Source organism: Phoenix dactylifera, chromosome 4, assembly GCF_051530095.1.
Source record: "Phoenix dactylifera cultivar Ajwa chromosome 4, Ajwa_hap1_PhDact_Kaust_v1.1, whole genome shotgun sequence".
NCBI lineage: Eukaryota > Viridiplantae > Streptophyta > Magnoliopsida > Arecales > Arecaceae > Phoenix > Phoenix dactylifera.
The window spans coordinates 47,137,080-47,151,797 of NC_143193.1; the positions used below are offsets into that span (position 1 = coordinate 47,137,080).

The window sequence follows — 14,718 nt, forward strand, 5'->3', positions numbered from 1 at the left end:
AGCTTGAGATTTGTATTGAATAAAATCTCATCCGTCGGTTTGGTGTTCTTAGTTGATTTGGTCCGCTTGATCGGGCTTCTGAGATTGGTGAGCTAGGTGGTTAAATTCGTTACCAGTAACCAGAACAGGAAAGGTAGGGTACCGATGCATCCCCAGAGAATAATGGTTTTGAGCTTCACCTGCAATTTTAGGGCACTCATTGCTATTATTTTGTCACAATGTTATTATTCATCCATTATTTTAAGACGTAGCTTTGATTAAAAAAAGAAAACAAGAGCATTAAGCACCATCAATTATTGAAGCAAGATGAGAGCATTAATTATCATTATGAATGTATGGCATGAGTTTATAGTTTATTTTAATTCTAACATGTAATGCATAATAGTTTGCAATGGTTATAATCATCTTGTAAAAACTTACTTTTTTATGCTAATTTGGAATCTCATCATATATGTTTTGGTAAAGTTTATAATTGTTGGCCCAAATAGTCTGTTTCGTATTTTTAGAGCATCCAATGTAGTCAATGAAGAGATATAACTCGATTGCTTTGAAAATTTGAAAATTATAATCATTGATCGACTTAACAATATCTTTTCTTATGCTATTTTTATAATGTAGACAAAACATTTATTGTAATTGAATGTAAGCACTTTAAAGTGCAAAATGTGCCATAAATTTCACTTCCATTTATACTCTACATATTTGACAAATATAAACAAGCAATTAAATCATTATTTGATGTATAATATACTTTATTGTTTCTTGTGTTAAAGTGTTATTGCCTATTTTAATAATTAATTGATGATTAGCAATGCTAGAAAGAAGCAGGATGCTTACATGTTGTATGCTGGCATTAAAAATAACCATTAGTTTTTCATGAGTTTGAGTTCTGGAGAGGGCATGATTTCCTTTTAAGTATCTGGGTTTGCATGGTGGTTTAGGTGAAGAGGAGCCCCTTTCTCTCCCTTTTAAATTTTTATATTAATATGCATTTTTTTGAAATATAGAGATATTGGTGGGATCTATCTGAAAAATCACTCTAAAATCTAAATCCCTTTCATTCATAAAAGTTACTCATATCAAGTGGAATATATGTCCCTTTACAGGAAGTAATGAGTTATATGTTATTTATAAGGTTTCTAAACTCATCCTTCTAGGATCTAATTCTAATAGGAGTAATACAAAAAGATACTTGTTTGGTATATACAAAAAGTGTTAAATGGCCCATGGCAGAAGAGCATTAGTGTAACCTTATAAACAAAACTTTTTAATGCAATCTGTGAGAAATTTTTATAAACAAAACTATGAAAGAAATGGTCATGAAATGCATGTTGGGGAAGATTTGGCTCCTGTCTTTGGGAGGATGTCAACAAATTTTATTAGCTAAAAATTATGTACCTCTAGACATTTTGATTGGATAGAAGAACTTGGACATATCATAGAGTTTTTCATATTTTTTTTTAAAAAAAACACTTAAAACCAACTGTCCTAACATATTTGATGTGGGCCCAAGTTGCACAATCAATAATAATTTTCAGATACCTTCATCAAAAAAATTTCAGCTCCAACACCCACCATTATTCCTCATTGCAGGTTCCTGCTTTAAGATGTTAAGTAGTAATTAATCAAGATAAACAGTGAATTTCTAGTACTTTCGAACAAATTAACATCCATTGTCATAGACTGGTTGGTAATGTTTAAAAATTGTTTAATTTAGAATCTAATTAAAATGGTTATGAGCTCTGCACCTACACACCCGTGTATGAGGCGCCGTTGTACTTAAAAAAAATAAAAAAAAGATGGTTATGAGATCAACCCAAAACCGAACTAGAGCTAGAGTTGTCACATGGATCTAACATGATTGGTTTATTCAGATGTATAATTTAACCAATTTTAGAGTATTTGCTCAAGCCTGACTCTAACTTATCAAACTCTCTCTCTTTCCCTTCTACATAGCCAACTCCCAAGTAATTGCACAATTGGACTCACACCCAACCTTTCATGGGTATATACTTCACTTTTGTTTCAAGAAAAAAAAAAAAAAAAACATTATGAAAAAAAAGTACATTTATCAAGTTGTAAATAATAATTAAAAAAATAGACGAGCGGATCACAGCCATCCATCCTTTCTCTCTCATGTTCTTTTAATTTAAGCATTAACTCAAACACTCCCCGAGTCAAATCTAGGCCCCAGCCTTAATAATGAAATTATTTTATTCCAACCCATCTTTAATGTATTGTTATCCCCACCGCGTGAATAACTTTATAGGACTAAACACAGACATGACAGTTGTGCAATATCCCCCCACCCCAATAAAAGCATAGTAACGAGCCAATTCCAACGTCTTTCTTTTAGCGTTATTCTAGGAACAACTCACCGGACCCCACGCCTCCAAATCTAATTTCTTTTGCCGCCCCCTTGACCCCCGCCGCAGAATCCCAGGGCACGGTCCAATTAAATTGTGACGCTACGAGTCCCAAACAAAACTCTAACCACAATTAATTTGGTATCAGAGTTGGGTCCCGAAGTACTCTCTTACATTAAAGAACGCGGAACCCAAATTTCCTATCCCATCAAAATGACCGAATCAAAAGATCTGCCGTCCATCCGGTGGATCCAAGCTCAGACTTGGGCACGGTCCATATTTTCTCACCACTCTCAAAGCAACGAAATTGGCTCTCCGACCGTCCGATTAGTGGAGTCCGCTTGCTGTTCCATGGTGGTAATTTGGAGTCACTTTTTTGAAGGGCATTTTGGGAAGTCGGTTCGGACAATCATTCAGATAGCCGAAATAAATTGCCGTTTGGCATCCGCTGGTATAAAAGAAAGCTAAAAGCGCGAGAGAGAGAAAGAGGGAGAGAGAGAGAGAGAGAGGGAGGGGAAGAGAGTGAGGAGTATAAAAAGGAGAAAGAATTATGGATGGAAAAGGGGAAAGTAGCGAGGAAAGGAAGAAGGGAAAGGGGTTTTAGCGGAGGCGATTCGGAATCTGCATTTCGCGATTTGTGGTGGAAAAATCGCAAAAAAAGAGGTATTTTTTGTGGTTCTCTTTGCTGCAGATTTGTCTGATTTGTTGATTTCTTCTCCTGTTCCTAACCTAAGAACTTGTTGATGAAATGTGGGAGAAAGAGTAGATGTATAGGATGCTTGGTTGTTTTATTGTACCATTTTTGTTCTAAAGTCTGGATTCCTGCATTGCATTATAAAATTCTAGCAGTTATTGAGTTTAAAAAGGGATTTTTTTTTGCAGCTGTTATATGTTTGATCTGCTGATGAGTGTGGATTCTGAGTTACTGTTCGATTGAAGTATGGAGCGTCAGATATTTAGTGGATAACAGTTTTTGTTGTGTTATTTATCTGTTTATCTGTTTCTTTTTAGCTGTCACTTTTATGTGCTTGATGTCTGTTGAAAAGTTTTGGTTTCTCTTTTTTAATTTCACTGTACATGCTATGATTAATTGATAAAGCGGTATCTGTTTAAAAAAGAATGTAGACAGATTTTGAAAGTATATGAGCAGATCAAAAATTGCATCCCTAGATTTGAGAAAACAGGCTTGATCTTTTGCAACACAAGTTTGATGATGATATCCTGAATAGGGCGATCTAATTGAAATGGGATTGTAAGCAGTGTGGGGTGATCTATGAGAAGAACATTGTTTTCTTTTCGTGAATACCTACAACCCTTGCTCATTTATTGTGATTCTTTGTGGAGATTGTTTCCACTTTCAATGCAAAAATGTGGCTGATCTTTAATATTAATGCAGAGATAGTATAGATTGTGAGAAGTGGTTTCATTTGCATCTTTTCTTTTCATAGTCAGCAAACCTGTAACCCAAGTTAGATGAAATCATCCTCATACTAGTAGTAAAGCTAAGTTTGCTATGTCTTTCACTATTCTTGTATGACTCTTTTTGAGTGGAGGTCTAACACATGTAAGATCCTTTAGAAGACTCACTTGGTTGACAGAACTGGGTAGATATTATTTGCTTGTGGCAATGTTTGAAAGTGTGAGGTAGAGGGGTAGCCAGGGGTGCACTCAAAATTACCTAGAGCGCAGAAATTACAGAAATAGGCACAAGATACTTAAAACAAATTTAGCAACAATTAACAATTGAATGTTCGAAATATTGTACCTTATTTTCATGTCTGTTTGACCATGGAGCCGTGAGAAAGCAATTGTTCAAAGTGGTGAAGAATTTCAAGAGAGAAAGTGGATAGAGAGAAGAAGAGTGCGGTTCTTTTTTTTTTTGGGGGGGGGGGGGGGGGTCTAAACAAGCTTTCATCATCTAATCCTTTACCCGGCAAAATGGGGTTGATTATGGATCATAACTCTTAGTTCACTGGTTCTTTGGAAGAGCTGAGCAAATATTTATGATTAGCTTTTGACTATAGATAAACATTTAAAAAATTCACTCTGAATTCCTTTCCAGGGAACTCTAAACACGAGAGGGGCTTGCGAAAGAACCTCGAAGCCAACTGGTTGTAAGAGGCTTTCCTTAGTAGTTGTAGTTTAAGATCACGCAACAGGGAGCAGTCCTCCACTACTTTTCTAAACTCGTGAAAATCCTAGAGGAAGAAGTATGACAAGGTTTAGTCTTTTATAAATGAATGGCCTTCATCTATAAGGCACATTTTATAAGACAGTTAAATTGAATTATAATCTTCTAATAAGTTTTGAAGCTCCAACATGCCTCTTTCTTCACTGTATTGTGCTCTTGGTTTCATCATATATGACGTGGCCATCTTTGTCATTATACCATGTATTATCATCAACCGATATACCAGTCACCAGATCTTATTGTCATGTCAAATCATTTAGCGAACTCGTTCTTGGCTTTGCTTTTCCTAGTTGTACTAGAAATACTCAACATCTTCTACTTTTCTGCCTGGGTTTTTTGCACATACACCCTCTTTATTGCCCAAATCTTTGATGCGTGCAGCATGATTGTGCTTTCTGCAATTCTAAAAATTTTTCTGTAGGGACTCATCTATCTTTAATGATCAGATCTTTCTAGAAGTGCATCTCCACATTATCCATCTTGCTTGATACTGCTTCTTGAGTCATTTTTCCTGTAAATCTGAGACATTAGAAACAATTAGCGATCAAACTGTGGTATATCATGAGAATTAATTTAATTGGAGTCTGTAATGACACATCAAGCTGCCTACACTAGACAATGTGATTAGCTAGGTCACCTTTTGAATGTAAACAATAATTTTATTGCTACCACGGGTAAATAGATTAAAGTATATTATGTTAAGAAGTACTTGCTTCTTAAAATATCTATCATTGAAGTAACCCTTCTGCATTCTCCATCCTGAAGTTTGTAGCTGCAGGTAATCTACAAGGCATTTCACTATATGCTGGAACTATGGTGTGTTGGTGAATAAATAACTGGGTGCCTTGTGGCACTTCTTCTTGCAGGCACCTATGTCATCAAAAGGTTGAGGAGATATGGAGCCTCTTAACGCTGATTTTCACCTTTGCAGTAAGTGGCTAAAAGAAAATCTCAGATTTTTTTCTGAAAATTTTCAAAAACAACATCTTAAAAAATTGTGACTTCATGACTGTCTGCAAGGCACTGCCATTTCCTATCCTTTTTCCCTTGTCATTATTTATGCTTTTGCTATATTTTCTTCATTTGTTTTACCAGTTTATCTATTTAAAGAGAATGTCTGAGTTAAATGGTTTTAATTTCTCTATTTGCTAGGATATAATGACTTTTTCAAAGATATGATAAATTGTTCTGTAGATATTTACTAACCATCGAATGAATAACACTCGAAAGGTTCTGGTCAGATGCATTTTTAACCAAAAATAAAATTGAAGCTGCATTAGAAAAGGCCATTTAACTTTTCCATAAGTATCTGACACGAGAATCTTCTAATAATCTGGCAAAGAGACATGTTTGTGTCTTATAGATATATATGTATATGTAAGTGTGTGTGTGTATATTATATTCGAATATGTATTTTTTTCTTTAAGGAGGGAGCGGGAGAGGGAAGAAGGGAGAGCACTGGGTTAGCATGGCTCACTTCCTGCGGGTTAAAAAGAGATCTTTTTTTGGTCTTGCAGGAGCGGCCCCACAAGCCCTATGCTCTTCCTTTTCCACTCTTCAGCTCCCTTCCTCCCCGACCTTGGCGCTTACTTTCTGGCTATCCCACAGGATCTTGTGTGAAGTGCGCAAATGGGCCCTTAAGGTGATCTAAGTCTCGAGTTTTATCCTTGGAGAGAAACTAGGATAAGAAAATCTTGATGGTCACCTGGTTAAGTGGCTTGAACCTATGACATCTTGCATGTAAGCAAGAGGGTGCTACCACTAAGCTAAGCTCAGTTTACATATTCAAATATGTATCCATGTATGCATATAATGAATAATGAGCTAATCCATGCTACTTAAGTTCATAATGTCTGATCAAATGACTGAGAGTTGCTATGTTAGACTCGGTAACTTTCATAAAGATGTGCCAAAAATAGACATGTAACAATGGTAGCATCATGATTTGATAATATGAAGTGTCAAGCACTGTCATGAAATGTCCCAAGTGTCCAAGTGTCTGACACATCAAAATACCCAAAATTTGAAGTGTCCAGCTAGCACTACATAAAATCATCTACGCGTTAAGCATTCATGAATATAGCAATATGACATTTCATTGGCAACGCTGGCATATTGATCAAGCAATTTATATTTGCAAAAATCCATAAATACAAGAAGGAAAAGGGTGGGATTTTGTAATGTTTATACTGGGTACACATGCCTGTAACATAGTTGAGCATGGGAATTATAAATTTTGCTTGTTAGTGTATTAAGCAATGAATGAGCTCTGTTGAAGTTCAACTGTACATATTTAACATGCAAATAACAAACTCTGACCATGATTATGGATATTACTATCATGGATTCTAAGTCCACCTTTTCAATACATGTCCCCAAGTCTTATGGGAAACCCAAAAATGTCCTTTTCCAACCATGATAGCCCAGCAGTTTGTTCTTCCTTTTTGTAGCCATCATCTCATTAAAAACATGCTTAAATTGGTAGTAGCCTGTAAAGTTATGTATACACATAGCATCACAAAAATGGATGTTAGAACATATTGCCATAAACATGGCTAACGACCTGAAAATATCTTATACTACCTTGTATGTTTGATAACATTGTCAAAAATATGTTATTTTCAAAGGTGTTCTTATATGCATAGGACATATTGGTGAAATGGCAATGCTCCTATTGATACAACTAGAAAGATCTCCTAGTTTTGCAAGGGGATTAACCTGTTTTTCTTTGGACAATCATTGTGAACACATAATTCCATTAGCTATTATCTCAGATCCTGGACAACAAACTTAAATTGGTAAAACATGCATTATTCCACGTAGATGCTAGACATAGCTACCTAAATATGACTATCAGGTTGCATGCTAAATGACCTTATATGAAAGTGATCACATTTAATATATTGCATGCAGAATATGTGTGTGTGTGTGTGTGTATAAATTTTAGACTTATTGGTACATCTTGTGGCTTGGTAATGCGAGGTGGTTTTGGTTCTGCAAAACTTGTTGGCAACAAAATGTCATTGCAGCATACTATCTATACCAGTATATAATGAAAATATGCATGATTAATCAATGCTTCTCACTGGACGTTCAACTGACCATCTCATGTGATGGCATGCGAGATGGAAAACCAGGATTCAACAGTACGTTTGAGAGTCCAACTAAGAGAAGGAAAGATGGGATTAGTGACATCATTGGGGACAGATGGGATTTCTTCTATAATTAGTAGTCTTAAAAAGGGTAAAAAAAGAAAGAAACATCAGGAATTCTAGTTGGACCAGGCTGGGAAGACACAAATGAATTGAGATTCCTGAGAAACCACATGAGCATAGGAGAAATGTGATATTTGAAAGGAAAAAAGTGAGTACTTGATGGCTGGAAGCTTGGGATTCCTGTGACCTTATGATTCACATCTCTCTCTCTCTCTCTCTCTCTCTCTCTGCTGGATAGTGTCTTTATTTAATCACAATCATCTACCCATTTTCATGTGTGGCTGTCTGGTCCACAATGTGTGCGACATGCTTTCCTGTTCCTTGCATGCAAGGTACCATGTCCTCTAATACTAATGATATTGATGCTTATAATTCAATAAATGCTGACTAGAGATATGTTTTATTGCAGGTACATTATATCGTCGATTTCTCATATTTGCAATTTGGTTATGTAGTTTCCAGCAGGTTGTGTCTCAGGAAGTAGTACTTAAACCAAAGCCCAGTGTTCCTGATAAATTTATGCTGTCTGATCCGCCTGCTGGCCTCTTTGATCCAATAGAGATCTCTCCTGCTGTCATTCCACGTAATCCGTATCCTGTAGAACCACTATCACCAATGTACCCGTCGTTTCCCAGCACATATGAGCCAGTTCTGACTGGGAAATGCCCTGTAAATTTTTCTTCAATTTCGGATATTGTGGATAAGACTGCTTCCGATTGTTCTGCACCTTTAGCAGCATTAGTTGGGAAAGTTATTTGTTGTCCCCAGGTTAATAGTTTGATGCACATTTTCCAGGCCACTTACAGCAGTGAATCTGACACGCTAGTTCTGCACCAGGCTGCTGCTAATGATTGTTTTTCAGATGTCATGAGTATATTAGCTAGCAGAGGGGCAAACAATACTATCCCTACACTTTGCTCTGTGAAACCATCAAATCTTACTGGTGGTTCGTGTCCTGTGAAAGATATTACATCATTTGAGAAAACAGTTAACACAAGCAAACTGCTAGATGCATGCAGCACTGTTGACCCACTTAAGGAGTGCTGCAGGCCAGTCTGTCAACCTGCAATCATGGAAGCTGCACTTCGCATCTCTCTAGGAGGAGCAAGTATGCTTGAGATTTCTAATCTACCTGGTGGTGGCACTGCAGTCAATGTTGTCAATGACTGCAAAGGGGTGGTGTATGCTTGGCTTTCTAGGAAGCTCTCACCAGAGGCTGCTAACACTGCTTTTCGGATATTATCTGGCTGCAAAGTTAACAAAGGTCTGTTGTATTATTATCTTGTAGTTTTGCAGCAAGCATTTTCCTTGCTTACAATAATATGACATGCTTTTCTCCTTCACCACCTCTCTCTCTCTATACGTGCATACATGCATACAAACATACATACATATATCCTGAAATCAGGCATTCCCCCCCCCCCCCCTCTTTCAAAAAGTATAATTCCAACATTACAAAATTGCTTGAATATTAGCCAAATATTGCTCCATACTGAAAAGAAAGCTGATGCCAAAGCAATGAGATAAGAAAATTATATGAGAAAAAATAGGAGAAACTACCAGACTGAATGGAAAAGTATGAGACTATATACGTATACTATTATAAATACCCATGCATGCTTCCACTCCTAAATGCTCATTTGCCTGCATGTGTACCTCTGTGCACTGATGCTGCATTAATGCTTTACCTTGCATTCATAGTCCTCTTATTGTATGCTAGCACTTGATGGTGGAACTATGTTCACAACTATAAATGCAATAATCAGGGATTCTGCTTCACACAATGTTGATACAACAACACAAGTTCATGACATGCGACTGACATTTGGTCTATTCTCTCATAGTTTGTCCCCTGACATTTGAAGAGCCTTCATCAGTTATCAAAGCATGCCATGATGCGGCTTCTCCGAGTCCTTCCTGCTGTGCTTCATTAAATACTTATATTGCAGCAATACAAAAACAAATGCTGATAACAAATAGGCAAGCCATCAACTGCGCAACACTCTTTGGGTCAATGCTACAGAAAGGAGGTGTTATGACAAATGTATATGAACTTTGTGATGTTGACTTGAAAGACTTCAGCCTTCAGGGTATATTTATGATTTCAGGCCTGTTTGGATATTTCTACAGGATTGGGCTGAAAATCCTGTAGGAATCGGGCCTTTTGGCCCTTCTAGCTTATATTTTATAAGAGCTTGTCCAAACCCATCCGAGATCCCAGTCTTTGGGCTGTGGGAAGAAAAAAAAGACCTATGGAGGTCTTATTTTTTTTTACTTCCTACAGGGTTGGGCTGGGCCATGTTTGGTTGATACATGGTCATGCTTAAATGAACAGTCCAATCCACGAATCATAAAGAATTTTCAGCCCAGACCTGTAGAAATATCCAAACAGGCTCTTATTAGCACTTTTATTCTCTACTTTAAGCCCTCTGAATTGTGACTGATCTCTAACATTATTTTACTTATGTTGATCTGTGCTATGCAATTGGGGCAGCGTATGGGCAACAAGGTTTGCTATACACTTCTTTCAATATCGAATTCATAGGTACTTTTCGCACAGTACGGCATCTTTACCTATAGAATATTTTTGAATGCAGGTTGTCTGCTTCGGAGTTTACCAGCAGACATTGTACTTGATAATGTTACCGGAGTTAGCTTTACATGTGACTTGAGTGACAATATTGCTGCACCATGGCCTTCCTCATCTTCTCTTTCATCCTTGTCCCTTTGTGCCCCTGGTGAGTAAAATACTGATTTTCTAGCTGGTTGTAATCAGGATTTAGGACAATGTTTCTTGCAATTTTGCTTTTTTGAGACATATCCCAACTTACCCAATATTATTTAAAACAATGCAAGCTTGACGTTTTTCACGATTTGAAACTAATCTTCCAATCTGGTTTCTTGAATTTACAGAGATGTCATTGCCGGCGTTACCAATACCACAGACCTCTAGAAGCTCAGGTACGTTGTATTGAATGATATCAGTATTATTTGCTATGGACATGCTCGTATACATCATGTGCTCCTCAAACTGATATCCTCTATACCAAACTTGTGCTTGCAAGGATTTTCTCTGCTGATATAGTTGCATGTAATGTATTCTATCTCATAGGAATTATTGTTGGAGGCTTTCCGTTGTGTGTGCTTACAGGATGCAGGGATTATGTGGCTAAGTATCTCTCTAAAGTCTGGTCATTTTGAGCAATCATGTTGGATACTGATGTTCTATAAAACTACCTTTCTTTGCACCTAGTATAGTTGCAAAACTTACTAATATATGATGTCAAAAATGTTCTCCTTCAATTATTTCCTGGTGCTCCTTTTCCTGCCCTAGTGTCCAAGTTCCAAATAAGGAAACTTAAAGAAACACAGAATCAGAAACCTCACCACCCATGGTGTTAAGCACAATATTGAAGTAATGACCATCAAGTTGAGATACATGCTTATGCGTAATAATAGGACATTGGCAAAGACGGCCTAGATTTGTGTAGAAAGCTAGAAAAGAAGAACAGGAGATCTGAAAAATCCTATGGTAATGAGGATCAGCCTTTATATAGGGTAGTATGGTGAAGAAGGAAGCATAACCAAACCTAGATAAATGGGTTAAAACTTGTTGGCAATGGTTCTTATCACCTCGATATGCTCTGTAAATGGCCAATGCTATTGAAACTTTTATGGAAAACGACCTCAGAAGGCTATGAACCATTTAGCTGATGCTTGAATTGTATATCATGTTCGTTTATTAGTTTTCTGCTAGGGTGACCACCTCTATAACTTCTACATTGCATGTGGATATTGAAACTTGAGTGATTTTTTTTTTCTACTTAATTGGTAGAAAAATCATAGTTTAATAAGTGCCTTTCGCATGCTAGTTTATTTTAAACTCTGGGTGGTTCGAATGGGGGAGTATTCATCAAAAAGAAAAGTTTTTCTTTTTATTATTTCCAAAGGAAAGACCGTGCCAAATAGTTAGATTCTAACAAATGTAATTCTTCTTTGTCAATCTTGATAACACATTGAACTCTACGAACCATTCTGCTTATGCCAAAAACCTGATTGTTAGTACATCGATGTTGGCAGCCAAGTTTGCTTACCGTGCATCTTTGTGAATAATTATAAACCGACTAATAACAAAATGCACAGCTTCCCCCTTACAGTCAGAGATAATGGAAGATTGTAACGAGCTCAATTGAGGTCGTATGCCTAAATTTGTTTTACTAACTGCAGTTATTTTGTTCTTTCTTTCTTACTTTTTGATTAAGTTTGGGCGCACTGCTTTTTTTTTAGAAAAAAAAATTGTATGTGGCTTTGTTGAAGTAATTGGGACCTATGTCCTCTTTGCAAGAGGAGCAGTGTCATTCAAATATGAGGTGGAAATAAAAGAGTTCAGCTGTTTTTGTAAAACTTAGACGTGTAAGGTATCAGTTTGTAGATGACAAGTTACAGCATGTCTAGGAGTTCAAAGAATCTTATCACTGAGCAGGCTCGCCTTAAGGTGATACTTAAGGTATGCGGTCAAATTCTTTGTTTTTTCTTTATCCTTGAAGTAATAGGCCTTGCTTCACATTATACATTGGAATATTATGTTGTATTATTCAAATAAGGGCAGACAAAGAAATATATTCCAAAGAGGAAAGAACTGGACTGTCTTGACCAGCAAAGAGAGCTCTAGAAGAGAGAATTGTAAACATATAATGAGTTGGATAAAGTGGTGCTATTTTTATGATTTTAAAACCTGAAGCGCTGTTGTTCCCCATGTCCATTAGCTTACCGATCAGGAGTAAAGGTTCATTTTAACTGTTGGATTATATCAAATGTCATCTTTTCTCCCTTTTCAGAAACTCTGATATAATATGAGATCTGATATTTACTTCAGATTCAATCAGAAGATCAAATTTACACAATGTTTTTAATCCAGCAACATATTTATGGGTGATGCATAAATTTGAGAGATCTCCTTCAACATGTGGGCACCTAAGAAGCTTATGAACAAAGATGGTTTTGGTGTAATTGAAGACGCTCCTTCATATCTGTATGCGTGCAAGGAAAGTTGGTTGCTGGTGGAAAAGCCATATGATGATGAGAGGCTCCAGCTGATGAGGAGATGAAAGTTTAGAAGTTGCTGCGATGAACTGAATAGGGGCAGATTCATATGGCACATAAAATAATCATAATTTACCGTTGGATGTGTCACTAAATCAAGTCAAAATTTCTGTGCAAATTATTTATATTATATCAATGGTGCACACCAAGGAGGACTTGAAGCTTCTTGAATAGGATGGTTGAGGTTGATTGTGTGGCATGATTGCTGGCTCAATGATTTTTCAGATGTTTCATATACTGCAAAATAAATGGCACTGGCCACTATGGCATTTCATGGCATCAACAAAGTTTGGATTAAGCGAGGCTGTTTGAAGTATTTTTGAAACTTGGATTAGATTATGGGATCTGAAGTTCTGAACACAGCTTTCTGTCTGGAGATTTTAGTTGTATTTGAGTTTTGCAATTACGTGTTGGACTAATATAGACTCCAGTGGTGTACGAGGAATAACCTTTGTGCTTGAAAGGACTGGCTATAGTAGCATTTGTGCCTGGTAAGGCAAGTATGGGCCATGGTTCCTCATAGATTGTAAGAGAATACTAGAGTTACAATGGACTAGCTGTGATCGGTAGGTCAGTGTAATAAGAGGGACTAATAAACTTAAATTTTCCATATGGATTCTTCCCTTCTCTCGTGAATATTTGAACCTGCAGGATTTTACAATATGCTTCTAAATAGGCAACCTAAGTTTTTGTCATTTTAAAAGCTCATTGTCACTAATTTGTACCCTTTTTTTTCCAAAAAAAAAAACTAGAGGAGAAATTAGTTAAATTTATCAGAGAACACTATATGCTTGCTTTGAAGGTGATTCATGTGTTTTCTTAAGCTATCGGTCACTGATTTTTTTTGTTTATTTATCCTTTTTATCGGCGGGCAATGTTTTTAGAGTTTTTGGATTTGAAGAATAATCAGAAGTCATGCATGCTTGCTATTGATGTTGCAAGTTGGTTCCTCCACGTACGGTTCAATATAGTCTGTGTGAATTGCTTTCTAGTTTAGCACCTAACAATTCCTTATTTTCGCTGAACAGATTTTTTTCAGTTACTTATTTAATTCACATCAAACTCAGGCTCTCTGCTACATGTTTGCTGACAATTTGATGTTCCACCTCTCTCAGGTAGCTATGGCATCGAAGTGAGAACTTCGATTCCCCTTCTGTATTTAGTGTCCAGCTTATTGTTTTGAAGCGCGCTCTTGGGTTTCAAAGTTATATCCAGCAGATATTGCAGAGGCTGGGAGATCCCTTTCCTGGGTGGTCGTTCTGTAAATCGAGCAAGCTGATCCCTTTTTTGATATGCTTTAGAACCAGAATTCTATGTGGGGATATGGCATGAAAGACCCTTCGTAGGGACACCAGTGTTCTTGAAATGAAGAAAACACCCAAATGATCCCAAGGATCTTTGTGAATAGGAAGTAAGCTGAATGGGTGCTTCTCTCCTTTGAGGCCATCTCTGCCATTTCCATTATTTTTGTTCTTCAATGGTAACTTTGCAGCCTTGAAAGCATGCACGGTTGTTGCTGGGCTTGTTGGAGTGGAAATGCTTGGCACTGATGCAGGTTTGCGATTTGCACTCTAATTGTAATATCCTGCCGATGGATTCATCTCTAACGAAACCATTTGGGCCTATCTCGTTTCTCTTACAGTGATTGGTGTGTTAGCTGTATACTGTGGCTTGCTGTTGCTTTTTCTTGGTCCTTATTCTCAAGTAACATAGATTTCCCAAGTGAATTGAGTGCCATTGGGCTGTGGGATTATCCCCTGCTTTGAAAATTGTGGTTTGATACCGGAACTCCGTGTTAAAATTACCACCATATATGATCTTATTAGTAAAAGAAAGGGAGCTT

The 14,718-nt window shown here is 37.0% G+C and overlaps 1 protein-coding gene across 15 annotated transcripts; it reads left to right on the forward strand.

Moving 5' to 3' along the window:
* Positions 1 to 2,804: 2,804 nt before the first annotated feature.
* Positions 2,805 to 14,597, forward strand: LOC103714763 (putative GPI-anchored protein At1g61900). 15 transcript variants are annotated; one of them, XM_039133685.3, is made up of 10 exons: positions 2,826 to 3,029; positions 3,249 to 3,304; positions 5,323 to 5,335; positions 5,424 to 5,487; positions 8,182 to 9,036; positions 9,617 to 9,862; positions 10,267 to 10,281; positions 10,370 to 10,510; positions 10,686 to 10,733; positions 13,991 to 14,597. In XM_039133685.3, exons 4-10 carry the CDS (start codon positions 5,454 to 5,456, stop codon positions 14,056 to 14,058), a joined length of 1,407 nt encoding a protein of 468 aa, XP_038989613.1. In that variant the 5' UTR covers positions 2,826 to 3,029; positions 3,249 to 3,304; positions 5,323 to 5,335; positions 5,424 to 5,453; the 3' UTR covers positions 14,059 to 14,597. The 15 variants fall into 15 exon arrangements, 8 of the variants coding, with proteins under 8 accessions (XP_038989613.1, XP_088576297.1, XP_008800412.1 ...); XR_015977259.2 differs by lacking the exons at positions 5,323 to 5,335; positions 10,267 to 10,281 and adding an exon at positions 7,695 to 8,104 and having other exon boundaries at positions 10,353 to 10,510; XM_088720171.2 differs by lacking the exon at positions 5,323 to 5,335 and having other exon boundaries at positions 5,336 to 5,487.
* The last annotated feature ends 121 nt before the right edge of the window (positions 14,598 to 14,718 follow it).

What these genes read in the sequence shown, in the direction of transcription:
- LOC103714763 (XM_088720168.2), top strand. Translation starts at nt 8,068, where the DNA reads ATGTGTGCGACATGCTTTCCTGTTCCTTGCATGCAAG. An exon ending in TGGCTGCAAAGTTAACAAAG is followed by an intron (nt 9,037 to 9,616) that starts GTCTGTTGTATT and finishes ATTCTCTCATAG; the next exon opens with TTTGTCCCCTGACATTTGAA. An exon ending in ACAGACCTCTAGAAGCTCAG is followed by an intron (nt 10,734 to 13,990) that starts GTACGTTGTATT and finishes CACCTCTCTCAG; the next exon opens with GTAGCTATGGCATCGAAGTG.